Source organism: Thunnus thynnus, chromosome 18, assembly GCF_963924715.1.
Source record: "Thunnus thynnus chromosome 18, fThuThy2.1, whole genome shotgun sequence".
In the NCBI taxonomy this organism is placed as follows: Eukaryota; Metazoa; Chordata; class Actinopteri; order Scombriformes; family Scombridae; genus Thunnus; species Thunnus thynnus.
In genome coordinates this window covers 28,464,842-28,482,716 of record NC_089534.1, presented here as the reverse complement: position 1 = coordinate 28,482,716, position 17,875 = coordinate 28,464,842, and the positions used below count along the sequence as shown (strand labels likewise).

The window sequence follows — 17,875 nt, the reverse complement described above, 5'->3', positions numbered from 1 at the left end:
TGAAACGATGAGTGCGTCTCCAAACTGAGAAAGAGGTTGTGCACATTAACACACGTGGCACAGCAGCTGTAACCTCATTAACACCAGATTGGTCAGGATCTGACCATATTTAATGTTCTGTGTTCTATTACATATCTACACCGGTCAGCTGTTACACACAGATTCCAGGTTTATACAGTGGAATTGTTTGTAATAAAGCAGCTCTTATGGATGAATCCTTAGCTCCATCAGAGCTGTCAGGACATTTTTATTTTAGGTAGCTGAAAGTCCGAGATAAGCCCAAACCCACTTTAACACCCCCACCCCACCCTGTAAAAGCTAATAATTTCACTCTATGTGTGGTTATTATCACTGGACCTGGTCTTTGTGAATTGGACTGTTTTTGCATAGAAAGGGGCCAGTTTTGCGCCAAATGTATGCATATTATCTGATTTACATATGTGCAATATAAGCCGAAACACGTCGGTCAACTAATAAAGTTGTTCTTCATACTACAAGTGTTGCTGGAGGACAACCTACATGAATATTAAAATCACCAAGAATAAGCACCTTGTCATATTTATGCATAAGAATAGATAAAAGCTCAGAAAACTCTGAAATAAAACAAACTGGTTTAGGAGGCCTATAAATGAAGAGTAAGGGGGCAGGCGCAGTGATTAAGAAACTTAACACTTCAAAGTAGGGATGTCAGTTTCAGTTAATTTTGTTTTTGATAGACCGACACCCATTAACTGGTAACTAATGGTTTAATTTTTAAGAAAAGCTGTGATGTAGCTTTCGTTTGTGAAAGCTATCCAGCAGTCGGTGGTCAGAGCTAGCTTTTCTGCTCTTGTTAGCTTGATTTTTAGCTCATCCTTCTTCACCTCAAAGTGTTTTAAATGTGTTTAGTCACAGTAGTTCTGGATGGCATAACGTACTCAGGCTTGAGGTATCAAACTAGCTCTCTCAATCCCTCGCCTTCTACCACACTGATTGGCAGCATATTGGTCTCAATCATTCAGCTCACCAAACGATTGATGGCCTAATAACAAACACCTACATTGGTATTACAGATAGACTGTATGATTAGCATGCTAGGCTAGGAGTCCGTCAGCTGTGTGACTTTATATCCATGCTGTGATGGCCAAATTTGTTCATTGACAGGGCAGAGGGAAAGGAAACAGGCATACAGCGAATAGGATGTAAATTGCACATATTTACTCACCTACTTGCTTTCTAGAAAAACAGCGAGGGAATCTGTTGTTGCAAATCACAGAGATAGTGGAAATAGCGGATGGCCACCAGGGGGAGTAAGGGTCAGCACCAGGGGAGAGGATGGTGAGAGGAAGCTGACCAAATGAGTATTGGGCATCATATAATGTACTGTAATGTAGGAGGAAGGTCAGAATGGTCAAGTCCAGTGGAGGAGTTATTTGAGATGGTTGTGGGGAAAAAATGGAGAGTAAGAGATGACAGGTCCTAGAATGTATGCAGCAGAAAAGTTCCAGAGAGAACCATTGTTACTGGGGCTTTACTATATGAAATGTTTGCAGACAGCATCTTAGCCCTCAGAATATTTGGATGCATTCCCAGAAAAGGTTAAAATGTGGGAGACATTATGGAAGTTGCAGGTCAAGGAGAGCCAAGTGTGCAGCGATAGTAGCCTCCTGAAACGTCCGTAACCACGGCTATAAGTGGGGATCGGACTGGATACGTAAATGCAACTCCCAGAATTTTTCAGTGTTGAATAAACACACAAAGGACTTAAGTAGCTCAGACTAATGATTATGGATGTCATTGGTGCCGACATGGACAATTATTTTATCAACACTGGGCAAACTAGATAAAACCTCAGCAGCTTTGTCAGCAATGTCACGGACAGTGGAACCAGGAAAACGGTACGTTGTTCCTGATCTCACCCTGACATTTTTGATTGTCAAGTCACCTAAGATTAAGGTTGTGGGCTGATTGCGGGAGTTGAATTTGCGGGACTCTCGAGTCCCATAGGGCCTTCTGAAGTGCCAGATGAGGTTTCGGCGGTGAACAGTTTTTGAAAACAATTTAAAATCTACATCCGATGACTAAAATCCTTTACTGGTTAAAAGATATAGTTAAAAATGACCAAAATCCAAAGAGTTTATTGTATAAATGTTGCTTAAAACTGGATGAAAAATGTCTGACAGGCGGGCAAACACAGACGCCGACGCATGTGTGGATAGACAGGAAGACACACTTTGCTATAAATACGTGGCTGCTTATCCCCCGGATGGAAGACCTTTTCTTTCACTCAGTGTGAGGCTGAGGCAGCGCTTCTCTTCGGTTTCTCATCTCCTGTTTCTGTGCCCCTGGTGACTGTGAGAGCTGTCAGTCAGAGAAGGGCCCCCGCACAGCAGGAAAAGGCTGCTGTCCAATATTTTCTGAGTTTGCTGAGTTTATAACTGACAAGTAACCTGCCAAAGAAGTTGGGCAGCTTGTGATGTGGCAGGACAAACACAGGGGGCCGTGTGCAGGTCTGGGGATGTCGCAGAAATATATATGAAAAATGTCACTCACTGCTGACACCTGAGTGCACAACTCATATACAGGAGACCTGCTTTCATTCCACATATTGTGATATTGGTTATTAGAAGTCCTTTTTAATAAAGTATAAGGACTTAGTGGTCTAACTGATGGCCATGTTGCATGCACTTCACCAATGTTATTTACAGAACAAAAGATTCAAGTGAACTCAAAACAATAAAGCTTTGAGAAAATGGAAAATCTGCTGCAATAAAGATAAAACTGTTAAATAAAGATTTTCATTGCCAAATAGATACTCAATTTGTACCAGTTTTTGTACAAATAATAATTTAGTAATAGTTTTTGTCAAATTAAATTACACATCATACACTTGAAACTGCAGAAAACTGGTAACAGACCTGTTTGTTCCCCCTCATAGGCTATATTGTATTAAAACGGCCAAGTATACAGTATTTTGGCTTATTTAACAATGTCATAAAGACATGTTCATGTCAGCCAGTTTGCTCCAAATCCTTAGATTTGTCCCACAGAGCAGCACACATGGTATATATATATCAATGTCTGCTCTTATTAATTGAAACTCAGAGGTGGTTCTAGTGTTTCTTAATGCAAATCAAATATACCAAACTGGAGCTTGTCCAAAGTTAGATGTTCTGAGTCTGCTTCAGAAGGTGGGTATTGTTGTGATAGAAACAGGTCGGATGACAACAGCTGATATGATTAAACATCAACCCTTCTGTAGGAGGGCAACCTCCAGGTAGTTGGCATGCCAACAGAAGAGTATGTGCTAAAATATTTTAATAACATGCATCATTAGCATCTTTCAGTCAACTATGCGAAGTGAATTCTCTTTCCCTTCTCGGGCTGTGATCCATTCAGTTTGCAGGCTAAATCGTGTCTTCAGTCACCAACCACCAGTTGCAGTCAACAGGTGTCTGTGATGCGGTTTAGGGAAAGCAGCATGTAAGTAACGCAGCAGTGTCACTTCTCAGTCACAATCACACAGGATGCTTTCAGGCTGTTCATGTTTTGGCAGTGCTCAGACTCCAATACACAATCACTGTAGCTACATAAATACACTTCAGGTCGTAATTATGTGTGTAAAGTGTGGACAGCTGTTTAGATTAAAGTAGAAGCTTATCTGTTTCATCAAATGCATGAGACAGACAACTGAAAAACACTTCTGAAAGCTGAAGTACCTCCTGTATAGAAAAGCATAGGGACAGACATGTGATATCAGGAAAAAACATCAGACTATTTCTTACTTTTGTAAAGCTTATAATGCTCATTTTAAGTGGAAAGTTGTTTTTTAAATATTTTGTCTATACCCCCACACCCTACTGTCCAGAGCTATCCCTCCAACACCCCTCAGTTGTCAAATTATTTTAAGGTACATTAAGTTTTTAGGATACAGTAGTTCAGTGTAGTAGACATTTTCTTCTACCCCTGGGCCATGGTGCCAACATTTTCTACTGCTTCAAACTCTGAAAATAATTGTGTGGTCATAGACTCCTATATATGTGCTTATAACTGTCCCCTCTGGCCCATTACAGGCTAGAGGGGACAGTTACAGTCACAGCATGCATGAATATTTGACAACTCAACAATAAATTGGGGGTGGAACAGGGCACAATGCAAGAAAGTGTACTCTTAGTAATTAGGGGCATGTTTTTCCCCTTTATTTTGAATTGCACAGGCATTTTTGTAAAAATTGAAGGATGTTTTTCAAAGCAGTTTTTGGGCTGTGTGTGATCTAGCATTTGAAAATCCTTACAGCCCAATATATTCAGTTTTCTTTATGTTGCAAATAAAATAAATAAAATATATAAGCAATAAAACAAAACAAACAAAATCCTCAGCAAACATATATAACAGAATCCCAGTAAACAATTCAAATAATGCGAAAAGGAGTAGGAAGAAGTTAAAAACTTTTCTAGTCCTATCCCCTTTTTTGTTCTGTTTTTTGTTTGTTTGTTTGTTTGTTTGCTTTAACAGTAAACTCTTAAATATAATCATTAAATATGAAAGCTAAACTATCTGCCACCAGTGTCCATGATACCCATCTCAGTTGCAGTTTTGAAGTCAACCAGATCTTTAAATTTTAGTGCTTTTAATTTAATAAAAAGTGTGTTTGTTGCTTCTCTATAAGTGGTTTTGTTTATGATTTTTATGGCTCTTTTTTGAAGGATGAAGATTAGATTAGTGTTTGTTTTATATGTATTTCCCCACACTACAACACAGGTTATATATGGGAGTATAAAGGAACAGTGTACGGTGTATAACAAAGTCTGATTTAGAAGATATTTGGCTTTATATAGTATTGCAATTGATTTTGATATTTTAACGTTAATATAATATATGTGTCTCCCAGCATAATGTATTATCTATTATCACTCCAAGAAATTGAATTTCTGTCACTCTTTCGATTTCTGCATCATTTATCATGAGTTTCTTATTTGAGTTATTTGAACGATTACCAAAGATTATAAATTTTGTTTTACTTAAATTTGGTGTTAGTTTATTTGCATCAAACCAAGCTTTTTCAATTCCTTTTCTGTTGTATCCAAAAGTTGTTCTAAGTTACAACAAAGGAAATGCATATCATCTGCAAATAGAATAGTTTGGACACACGTATAATTTATGTACAAAATAAACAATGGTCCAAACACTGAGCCCTGGGGAACCCCGCTAGTAACCTTCGGTAATTGTGATTTGAAATTGTGTTTCTGAACGTATTGATATCTATTCTCTAGGTAGGTGGTTAGACAGGAGAGTACTATCCCTCTAATTCCATATCTTTACATTTTTTTAATAAGTCATCGTCTACCATGTCAAATGCTTTTTGAGAAATACCCCTGCTGAATATTTTTTATTTTCTACTGCTGTTGTTATTTCTTCTACAAATTCTTTAAGTGCAAACGAAGTTGTCCTATTAGCTCTAAAACCATATTGCTGTTCATATAGTACATTATGTTTTGTGATGAAGTCATCTAGTCTTGTATAGAATATTTTTTCTAATATTTTAGAGAGCTGTGGAAGCAAGGATTCAGTCGTAGAAGTCCAGTTTTAATAATTGCCTCCAAGCAGTTTACAATACTATGAGACAGAATGTTACAACTCACAGTAAACATCATACATCATCGTAAAACAGTAATATTTTCTGCATTGTGTTGTAGCAAATGATGAGCAGTTTTTTTTTTTTTTTCTTTTTTAACCAAACTCGGCTTTGTTGGGACCTCTGCTATGCCACAGAGTGGTATAAATGAAATGAATGAGGGGAGTATTTTTTGGACACAGTGTTGATATTGGTCTGAAAACCACATCCAAAGGTTGTTCAAAAAATGTTCCAAATGGCCACTCTTGAAAAGCCTTCTTGGGTGAAAAGCCTTTTATCAAAGCCTCCTCCTGGCTGCATCATCCTGCCTCCCCAGTCACTCTCCAAGAATGCTGTGTTTTTCATTTCAGTCTGAACTCAATGAATCACAAATGGAAATAAGGGCGCACTTTCAGACAGTATCATTCATGGTGTTGCACACAGTTGTACATGAAACATGATGAAAGTGGTGCAGAATGAATAATGACAGAGAATTTGAAACCCTGCCTACTTTGATACCTCCAGACACACATAATTGTCTGTTCTGGAAAGTTACAAAAATTGATGGACATAGCCCCTCTCCTGATTCCACCAGGTGAAAGAGAGTTTCAGATTCTGTTAGATGATCTAACAAACATTTTGTTTGAAGCATTCTAAGGCCTTCTCACCTTTTATGCTACTAAATGATATTAAACGTGAAATGAAATTGCAAGAACGACACTTCTGAACCGCTGATTAACATTTTAACAAACCAAATCTCCAGTTTTGGCATTTCTCTAAGAGCTCAGATGAGTTCTTGATGAGCAGCACTTCTGCCTGAAACGGTTCTAATAGTCATTCATGTGAGCAACCATCAACCAACCCTGGAGCCTGTCTGCATGGTGTCCGCTTTCAGACACACAGACTGCCTGTACAAGCTGTCATAGTCCAGTGACATGATGACCAGAGGCGTAACATTCACTGTGCCATGCAATAAGTCTGATGCTTATTAAGCCTCTTCCCCAGCTACATTACAGTAACTTCACTTGAAGGAATCCAATTTCCATCTGACTCAAGAGGAAGACACTGATTTGGATCATTTAATGCTATAATGTATCCAAATCTGTCCTCGCCACCTTTAGCCTTAGGAGCTCCACAGTGATGATCTGGTGTTCCTCAGACCATGATTCATCCCTCCAGCCGTAGCATCAGTCCATTAGCTGCTGCAAGGGACGATTAGCTTTTCTGAGACAAATCCACAAAAAAACCTCTTTTATGTGTTGCATTTTTATGTTTTTTCCACATCACTGCACTAAGCGGTTGTGTTGATCCTACTCTTAGCCATATTGCACCGAGCCCTGCTGTCAGGACTGACATGAGGGCCTAAAGGTGCAGCATAGGTCTGAACCCTAAGCAGGTACCTGGCATGTGATTGTGCCACAGGTGGTGAAGGCAAAAACAAACCTGTCATCTGAGGATACACAGCGAGGCAGCCGACAGCACAAACAGAAAACCAATGCAATAAACAAACGCTTATACACAAACACTGAGGCACAGATACAGGCAGTGTTTGACACTGAGGTTTCAGCCAGTCTGTTTACAGGGTTCATACATAGTCCTGATAAATAAAATCATTGTAACTCCATAATCAGGGCCCCAAATTACCATCCGCCAAACACCAAATGATGGTTACATTTTTCTTTGGCAGAAAAATCAGTAAGTCTCCCACTGCACATGCCAATAACTTTGTGAGATTTAACATTGAAGTGCCTGAATAATTTAGAGCGCTTTGTCTGGTTTTCATTGTTCATGTTAACCACGGCACACTCTCTGACCATCAGCCAACAAATCTAAACTGTGGCTCGAATACACTGTTGATTGGCTGCCTGGTACATTGCTCCACTGTGTGTGTGTGTGTGTGTGTGTGTGTGTGTGTTTGCATGCATGTGTGCATCATCACTTTTTCCCGGAGCTATTTGAGGACTAGGGCTTGGTTTTAAGGTAAAAGTTAGAATTAGGATAGACTTGTCAAAGCCCTGAATTACAGCTCACATCACTGATGTATTCAGTGTTTAAATACTTCTGGTGTTATGTTATAGTTGGAGACAGTTTTGCAGGTGGGATTAAGAATGTCTACATCATCTTCTTACATAGCTAGCTAGCTACCTAGCTACATCCATGAAAAACAATGACAGAAAAATGTCCACAAAGCTGTACAGGTAATTGTAAGTACATTTATAGAAGAACAACTCTGGTATATTTCTTTGATCGGCATGAAAAATGTTAACTGCTCCTAGCAACCTCTACAGTTTCTATGTCAGCTGAAAATGATGCCACAGGACAGATACTTCACTCGTTACTTATTGGTTAAGGCAAAACAAACCTCTCCCACAAGAAAATCAGCTAACAATGTCAGACTGAAAGCTATTCAGTCTGACAATCAGGTTGAAACCTGTGAATACTGAGACATAACTAAAAAGAAGTCAAGAAATATGAGCAGTCGGACAATCAGACAGGTTGGAAACAAACCAAACTCAGAAACTAGTCACACTGGCAGAGAAAACAGAAAGTCGAACAATAAAATTATTACCCCAACTCAATTTTGTAAACATCCATCATAGTTTACAGATTGACTTCCTGGCTCAACTTTGACCTTGTGTATTTGCCATAACTGTGTGCACACAGATTGCCTGTGCAATGAGGTATTGCATATTACAGGTGCACTCACTTTCAGTTTTACCTCCAGATAAAGTGGTTTAGACAATCTAGATAAACTCTTGGCTTCTTTACAGCCCGTCTGATCGTCTGACTCCTTGTGTTTGTTGCCCCATTTCACTCTTTTTTTTTAACTTTGCTAAGTACAATGGTATCCTAAGAAAATGAGACCCAAGTTGTAGGGATGTCCCAGTCAAGTTTTTCTGGCCCCTATCCCAGTCCGAGTCCTTCAATATTTTCAATACTGAGTCTGATCTGATGCTTATATAGCAGCAAAAGATATAAAATGGTAATGTAACATGTATCTTTCACAGTAGAATGTCAGCTGTAGCCTTCTGACTTTGTCACACATTTTCACAATCTACTTGATCCAAATACTGAAGGTTCTGGTTCAAAACTAAGTTGATCAGCTTAGATTATTGATTTGATATGAATTAAGTTTAACAGGAGAACTCCTGAAATTGACATGATCCTCTAGAGAGAAGATGTATGACTGTTGGAGTTGTTGGAACTATAGAAAGACTCAACTGTACAGCAGTGGAGATATTAATTAATATTAATTTTGGACTACCATCAAGTTAATCACTAAATTAATATTAACCGGTGACAACTGATATGATCTGCTGCTGTCAACAGTTGTCATTTAAACTGGTGAAAGTCAGTCAGTGCCAGCTCGAAATGAGAAGCTGCTAACTGACTGCTACTATTTGCCAAGTTAGAGTCGCAGTTTAGTTAATCCATGTATTTTGCCAACTAGAACATGAGAGTTCTGAGTCACTTGCACCAGCATGCTCAAATACTTTTTCACAGTCACACACTGTAATTTTCAGTCACATACAAGAGTGAAATGCTGCACTGTAGACTGTAAAGTAGAGCAGCACTGAAACACTAGCAGGCTGAAGTAGACATAAAACAGTGTAATAAAAGGATCTGCATTTTACTGGCTTTATTTTATCCAATACTAATCCTTTTAAAGGACCAGTGTGTAGGATTTAGTGGCATCTAGTGGTGAGGTTGCAGATTGCAACCAACTGAATACACCTCCCCTCCCCCTTCCCTTCCAAGCATGTGAGAGAACCTACAGTGGCCGTGAAACTCGCGAAAAATGCGAAAGGCCCTCTCTAGAGCCAGTGTTTGGTTTGTCCGTTCTGGGCTACTGTAGAAACATGGCGGTGCATCATGGCGACCTCCATGGAAGGGGACTGATTCACGACTTTTGTTTCGCCAGCGCCACTCGCTCTCTCCATTCGCTCTCTAGCTCACTCAACCACCGCTGCGCTCTCTCTCTCTCTCACTCGCTCGTTGAGCCGGGGAGGAGGGGCCAACTTTGAATGCTGTGTGTTTACAAACAACAACTGAGAAATCCTGCATAGTATACCTTTAATTTAAAAGTACTGATTAGAGCAGCTTTAAGCAAGAAGTATTTGTGTAGTTAAGGTAAAGTCTTGGAGCTAATGCATTGCATCAGTATTGGTCAACACTGTGGATATAATAGAATATTTTGTATTTTAAACCCAATGGCATTTAATGATGCATTACAAACATGAGCCATCATATAATTGCGGAGGTATTTTTTCAGTTGACTTGGCAGATTAACCTGATGTATTCTGACAAGTGAGCCTAAGCAGTCATGTCGGGTGCTGTTCATAATTAACAAGTCATTTATTTTGTTATTGAATCTCTGCCATTGTACTCTTTTCATTTTTTATTTTTCATTGGTAAAGTCTTATGTTTGCTTGTAAAGGGGAGTTGCCTGGTTATTCATCAAATGGCACGATACACTCTCGCATCAGGTTGACCTCCCATGTGCTGCCTCTTCTCTGGCAGGTCCCAAGACTTCTGTTGTGAGGCATGCGGCTGCTCCATGCGCTCAGCCCTCCTGGCTCTCACCCCCAACAGCAACCCTAGCCCCGAGGACCACAAGGCAAAAGAACTGGCCCAGCAAATCAACTTCAAGGTACAAACACTGGCTGTTACACAAGTCACGTTTGATTTACAGTTCACTCAGCGATTTAACCCTAAGAGCAAAAGAGCTGCTCGCCGCACAAGCTACAAAGAAATGTCTGCTACTATTTTTTTCTCTCTCTCTGTGCACTCACAGCTGGAAACAGATTTCCTTAGTGCTGAGACACGAGAGGGCTAGACAATAAACCATTACTCATCACTTAACAATTTATTCATATCAACATTTTTAATATCCCATATAATTAAATAGAGAATACCATAAATTCTTAAACTCAACACTTCCTTCATGTTAAGCCGTTGTTTTGATAAATTCATTATTTCCATGGGACTAATTCCATCAGTACAAGAAGAGAGTCATGTACTCACTGCTGCTCTCATTTCTCTTAACAGAACTGCTGTGATGAAGATGTTTGCATTACTTCATTAATTCACCTCACAGTATTATCACTTCTACTCATTTGCCCCTTTTTGATGGAAGATAAGCTACTGTTGATAAAACTTCAAAGGCTTTTCATTGTTGAGCGTAAAATACATTAAAATACATTCTTCACCATGGAAACGGCTCTTAGCAAAACAATATCTGCTGATACCGATGTTCTGAAATAAAATAACATAATAAATAACATTATTGAGGTAAATGTGACTATTTATCATGACATAGATTAGGTCATATTGTCCAGCCATATGACCAGTAGCTCCTTGTGTGTTAATGCAGGCAGAGTCCAGTATATCCAGACAGCCAAGTGAGAGCGGAGGTGCAGAAAGCGAGCCCTCCACACTCACCCAGGGAGACTCCTCCACATCTGCAGGACAGGAAGCTGCTGACGGGCCCCAAGCTGAACTGGTAGGTGTTATACTGCCACTCTGGGGTTTGCACAGGACAGCACATAACCTGCCCTCAGCCAACACACCACTTATACAACACATCATCCCACTGGTTTTGAATGTTTTAGCCTATCAACTAGTTTTAGATGGCTTTACTATCCTCCACATGGCAGTTTATGTCAGTTTGTTTCAGCATGCTATGAAAAGCAACCTACATATACTTGAAACATGATGGAGATGCATCACAGTATGTATTTATTTATTTATGTTGTTGTGATACTGCAGTTCAGTGGGTGAGTTTGTCTTCTGAATTGTTGACTGCTGGATCAATCATCTCACATACATCTCAAGCCTTACTGTCATTCTGTTATTATAGTCATTGGAGTTAGTAAGTTAGTTGTTGCCAAGGTAACGACTAATAGGGATTCAAATAAACAATCAATTCAAGGTAAAGTAGGACGTGAGCCTAAAAGCTGTCTGAGAAATGAAGCCGTCATCAGGTTATCTCAGCTCAAACTTTGAAACAACACATTTATAACAGAAAACTCATGTTACAAACTGGGAGCAGAGTTGAAGACGTGGGTGTTCACCAGGCCAGGAGGGTCAAATAAAAGATGCTGCTGAGCTGCATTATGGGGAGGTACACAGCTGTCCAGTCCCATGGATTGATATCTACACCAATACTGAGCTTTTAAAGCAAAGACTGGGTACCGACCATGATGTGACTGATGCACACTAAATACAGCTTATTCATCAGTGTCATGATAAAAATCAGTGTTTCCACTATCACTGCAGGCTGCTGACTCTGTTGTTGGGCATCATGGTACCTTAAATAGAAATTCTTTTAATGACCTTCATGCAGTGAGACATACATATGAGTTAAATTGCTGCCTCCCTAATTATGGGAAGTGTAGGATCCAGGACTCGTACCAGGGACCGGATATCAGGATCTCTCAGCCTCTGCTGCTTTGGGTTTTGACTATTCTTCATTTCATCTGTCTCTTGTGAGTCCCCTAACTTTGTGAAAGCACAATATTAAATGACTGGAGTGCATCTTTAAACAAAGAGAGTGTTACATGACATGACATGTGTGCTGTGCTCCATTTCTCTCTCATGTGTTGAGGATACTGCAGCACCGGTGAGGATGTTTGTATCTTCTACCTGGTTAATAGTTGGTCTAAGAAGCTGCTGATATTTGACTCAGAGAGCAACACTGTGAGCTGACACTTGATGTTTAACATCTCTCACTGAGACATGAAACATATTGTTGTTGATACTAAGGATTATTAACCCTTTGCACTAATTCCTGCTCCTGATGTTTGTTCTAATTAAAACAAACCTGTCTTCAGTATTCTGCACTTGGTTCTTCAATCCAATTAAGCTCCACAATACTGGAGAGCAGTGGTTGTTCTGAAGCTCTACAGCCTGAAATCAAAAGGATGATATGCTGCTGTCTGTGTGCAGTCATTTAGCCATCTTTCACATTGTTCCTGTTAATCGGTGGCACGCTTCATCACCTGATGACATCCCACCGAGCCACAGAATCATTTTAATGTGTATGGAAGGAAATCAATCTGCACGCTGACTGTGCAGCCAGCACCATGCCAGCTGTACTGGTTGCAGTGAGTGTGTGAAATCAAGCAGCTAGACATCAGCACTCTGTCTGTCTTAACATCACCGTGGATGTGTGTCATGGTGGCTGGAAGCCTGTGTTTCCACGGCTTCTTTTCACCAGTTTAGATGATACGGTCCGAGCTTTGTTGCCTAAGAGGATTGATTTTGGCGCCAGCTGCTAACCGCAGAGCTACGGCGAGTGGGTCTGAAGGAGCAGAGAGGAGGGTCAACTTAGATTAGTGTCTCTGAGTTTGGATGAACTGAGGAAGGCTACGTCAAAAATAGGACTCACCATCTGCTGTAGAGTTGGAGGGAAGAGACTCGTCCAGAATGAAGACAGACTGGCCCACGGTAAAGATGCACCAATACTGATATCGATCCGATACTGACTCAAACAGCAGGATCAGGTACCGTGACAATGGGCCAATCTGGTATCAGATACTGTTATTTTAATAAGTAACAATACATTTATATCTATGAATTTCCTTACATGTGAAAGAATGATCCCAGTCTCTTCCACACAGTGAGGCATACAGCTTATTAATTCAACACTGGTATCAGATCGGTACTCGCTATCGGCCGATACCCAAAGCCCGAGTATTGGTATCAGGACTGAGAAAGTGGGATCAGTGCATCCCTAGCCTGCTATATCCCACACTGCCTTGCTGCTGCTTCTGCTGAGCCTGAAGAACACAGAGGGATAACTGTGCATTGTTTACCGCCTCTCCTCCCTCCAGCCATCTCTAATTGGGTGAAATGTGTGCTTTCTGTGTAAAAAACTGAGCCCATCAGCTCTGCTCAATGGTTAGTCATCCCCCTTACAGCCTGCTGCCCTCCCTTCACTTTAACTTTATCTTTAACTAACTCTAACACAAAGTATTGATGCTAGTTTCCAATGTGCTGATCCAGGAAACTCATGAATAACAGATTATTTCTGTGAAGTAATTTAAGAGGAAGAGCCTGTCTCTGGTGGCAGCAAACACACAAGTTTGGTAAATTTGCTTGCAGCATTTTTTTTTCCCGTATGTATACACTACTTGTTCAGTCAGACATGGTTTGTATATTTGTTGGTGTAAGCACAAGTAGGGCTGCAACTGATCATTTCCACTGTTGATTTTCTTAATTAATATTTTGGGCTCTAAAATGTCTGAAAAAAGCTAAAAAAAAAACGTCCAACACAAGTTCACAGAACCCACGGTGACATTCTGATATGTTTGTATGACTGACTGTCCAAAACCCAAAGAAAAGAGTTTGCAGTTAAAGAGTTAAAAATCCTTCACACACACACATCCTCTCCTCCCTCATCATTGGAAAGTTGATTATCATTGGAAAGTTGCCATTTCATTTTCTGTTGAAACACTTGACTGTTTCAGCTCTAATGCCAAGTCTTGTCTCACATCTTCCTCATGCCATCCTCCTCCCCTGCAGGCAGAGGCTCCGGCTCCCAGTGAAGAGGAACCCGAGCCCCCTGCGGCCCCCAGCGTCGGTCGTCCTCTCAGCCCCCGCCAGCGTCGTGCCCAGCAGCACAGCCAGCAGGGCCAGAGAGAGGGCAGAGAAGCAGCCAGCAGGCTGGCCTTCATCGCAGCCCCTCACCAGCCTCAGGAGGACAGCCACGCAGGCTCAGCTGTGCTCATCGTGGTGCTCACTCTGGCCCTGGCTGCGCTCATCTTCCGCAGGATCTACCTGGCCAACGAGTACAAGTTCGACTACGAGCTGTGACCGCGCCAGGCTGCCCCTCCTTCTCGGCACAGAGTCAGCACCTCCTCCTATACCACCCCAACAGAACTATGACCAGCTGCAGTGGAGCCAGAGCCGAGGCGGTCGCTGACACTGACATTCTGCCCTCTCTGCTCATTAGCACAGGGTTCAGTCTCCACTGAGGGAAACTCTTGTTCCTGCAGAGGAGGCGCTCCACTCACCACAACACCTCCAGGGTGTCTTTTAATCAATGTGAATTTTACTCTCCAGTCTCATGCATTTTTAAGAACGGGAAGCTTTGTTGTGTTTGTGATCGGTTCACACACACACACACACACACACACACACACACACACACACACACACACACACACACACACACACACACACGTCCCCTTTCATGTAATTGTTGTCTATCCTAGGGCTGCCACTTGTTCCCATTATTTAATTAAAACTATAATATAATATGTCAACAACATGGAATTATTTGGGGATTTTTGTCTCAAAGTAATTATTTGATCATCGAATCATCTGCACACAGTATATATGCAGAGACTTCTTCTTCATGTGCTTTAACTTCCTGATAGGTCACTTCAGACACAACACAGGGCTCTGTTTTAAAGGCACCAGTGCAACGACCAGTGCAAAGTGTGCAAAGTGAGGGATTAGAGTCTTAGCGTCTCTAAGCGTTCATGTATGTGCAGCAGTGCAAAGTGCTAAAGGACTGGGTGAAGTGGAATATAGATGGGAGGGTGTGGTGATTAATAAATACACTCTCAACCATCACTGACAACTTAACCAATCACAGAGAAGCATGACAACAGCTCAACAAATGGAGTGACGTCTTGATGTGAACAGCAATGCTGTGGCTTTGTAACGGTTAATGAATACAATGACAATAGTTTGTTGAAGCTGTTTATGTGATTGCATCAATCCAGCACTCTTTCAGTCATAATTTGATGTTGTGACTGGTCACAGTAGCGTTTGCAGCGTAATGCACTTCAAGAATAAAACAGCACTTTGCTAAAAACGGTGGAAAGGAGCCAGTGATGCAGAGGAATAATGAGGGCCGGTAATCAACCAGTCTGCTGTGTGTAGAAGTGCGTGTGGTTGTTTTGTAGCAGCCTGGTGTCGTTCCACTGTGATTTAATCAAAGTAAACAGAGTGGAAGCCTGTGTGTAATGGCACGGTGCTCTGGCAGAGGCTGTAGATTAGAATGAACTGAAGGAGGAGTTTTCATACCATGTTATGCAGCTGTGGACAATACATACTGTAAGAAACATCCATCTTTAATGCTGATTTAGACACATCTACTTGTTGGAGATTGATTTAAGACCCCTCCACACATTTTTAAGACATATAAAATATAATCTACTCTGCTTTGAAATAAGAATATGTGACAAACAAAAGATAAAAATCCTCAAACTAACATCCCCTCCTTCTCAATCATTAAAAATCCACAATCTTTGAATATGCAAATATTTTTCAGTTCAAAATGTTAACTGAGACAAAGATGTCTCCTACTTCACTGTCAAGTTCGTTCAAAGTGTTTGTGCACTGGAGGCTGCAAGTTTCCACATCACACTTCTGTGGGTTGCATACAGGATCGTGATTGGCTCTGAAGTTGTGATGTCACAAAATCTTGCTGGTGTGTCCAGGTTTTAAACTGAGATTGAAGGTGAGCTCAGAGAAACTTTCCTCCTTCAGCAGATGAATGAAAACAAATTCTGCACTGTTCTGAACTGTTGCACAGTATTTAGTTTGCTTTTTTCTGACAGAATCTCCACTTTGGCAACGGAGTGACTTTGCTCCAGAATCAGACCTGGAGTCAATGCCACCAGCTCACTCTTAGCCTTGTGATAACAGAAGTACTGATTAATGCATCAACACATTAAAACTTGTTTCACCACATAAACTAGTTCTTATGTAGAGATTTACTGCAGATTTACAACCACTAACAGCCAGGTGTTACTGTTTTGTAGGTGACTCAACCAACTGACAACAACTAGCTCACTGATATCTGACCTGCTGACAGTGAAGGTTGTTAGAGGTCAAATGAAATGTGGTCGTCATATCTGATGTGACACTTCATTGAACTGCTGTTTAATCATTTTAATTACATTTTACAAAATAACATAATACAACTCAAATTGGGAGACATAAATAACGTTTTTAAGACTAAATGTTTAAATAAGGTTGCTTAAGTGTTGTAATTGAATATTTCCTTCTCACTATAAACTAGCAACATGAATGCTTCCAGTGATAAAACACATATGTTTTCCATGTATGTAGACTGTATAAATAAAACAAGGTTATACCTACATTCACAAAGTGTTATTGGCTGACATAACATATAATATCTGGAAGTGATGTCACAGCTTTTGGTGATGCAGTGACTTCCTTTTACACAGTTGATTGCTTTTTCTTCCAGATGTTTCCTAGCAACTGCTGTACACATCACTACTCAACACTAGCTAAGACATTCCTCAAGTTTTAATGGTGCAGCCTGGTTGAGTAAATCACTAGTATGAGACTTAGCGCACAAACTTAGTGTGTAAAGTCAATTCCAAGGTCAGAAAAACAACCAACAGTCAGAGCGCTGGTTGTTGCACTGCCATGAAAACAGAGCCCATAGTGTCAAAATTCCCAGCAACCCTGTGAAGGTAATGAGCTGACTGATCCAGGATCAGCTAAATACGACATGCTTACTAAAGTACAACATGCAGGCAGCGTTCTTTGAACTGTTATCACCACGGCAACGTTTACCGGTGAGATAATTTTAGGGATTATTTGCACAAGTAAACATGAATGTGGTTTTCATAAAGCAAAGTGTCTACAGCAACTTGGCAGCACACAAATAGCTCAGAGGTAGTTGTAGCAGTCTACCTGTTGAGGGGAATAAATCTGTCTTGGTGGTTTTTCTCTTATTTGAGCAACATCTTCTACCTGCATATGTACAGGTATTACTTGAAGGCAGCAGAGATCCTCTCTGAATATTCATGTTCTCAGAATCTCTTCATATCTGCCTCTTCACTTATTGTGCCCAAGGCTGGTATACCAAGATATAAACAGAAAATAAATCACTGAATGAAAGAATGTGTTTGTCATGCATCAGGTTATATAAAATCTTATTGTACCTACGCTTCCTGCAGGGAATATCTGGCATCGCTGTTACCTTCTCCTGATAATATGTCTGCTAATTACCAGGTCCTAATGTCTTCAAAATACATTTAGCCACCCCTGTCATCTCATATTTTCTAATAGATATCACTGTAGCAACCGCCTATGCAGTGATTATGGCAGGAATCAGAGGCAAGACTATGCTATCTATAGCTATTATGACACACAGGAAATTAGCTGTTTATTTCTGGGATACACGGAGACGTTCAGCTGGACGGACTGTTTCTTCTTTCTTCAAGCAGTCTGCCACTTAAAAATAAGTGAGAATCCTCCCCTTAACATCAGCGGCTGATGAACATCTGGCGC

At 40.6% G+C, this 17,875-nt stretch overlaps 1 protein-coding gene across 1 annotated transcript in view; it reads left to right on the top strand.

Annotated features, from left to right (window-relative positions):
• ube2j1 (ubiquitin-conjugating enzyme E2, J1) overlaps positions 1-16,712 on the top strand; it is a 48,817-nt gene extending 32,105 nt beyond the window's left edge. The window contains exons 6-8 of the mRNA XM_067571614.1: positions 10,115-10,244; positions 10,968-11,096; positions 14,120-16,712. Of these exons, the coding sequence (XP_067427715.1) occupies positions 10,115-10,244; positions 10,968-11,096; positions 14,120-14,410 (550 nt within the window). The 3' untranslated portion in view covers positions 14,411-16,712. The remainder of the gene's footprint in view (positions 1-10,114; positions 10,245-10,967; positions 11,097-14,119) is intronic.
• Positions 16,713-17,875: the final 1,163 nt, after the last annotated feature.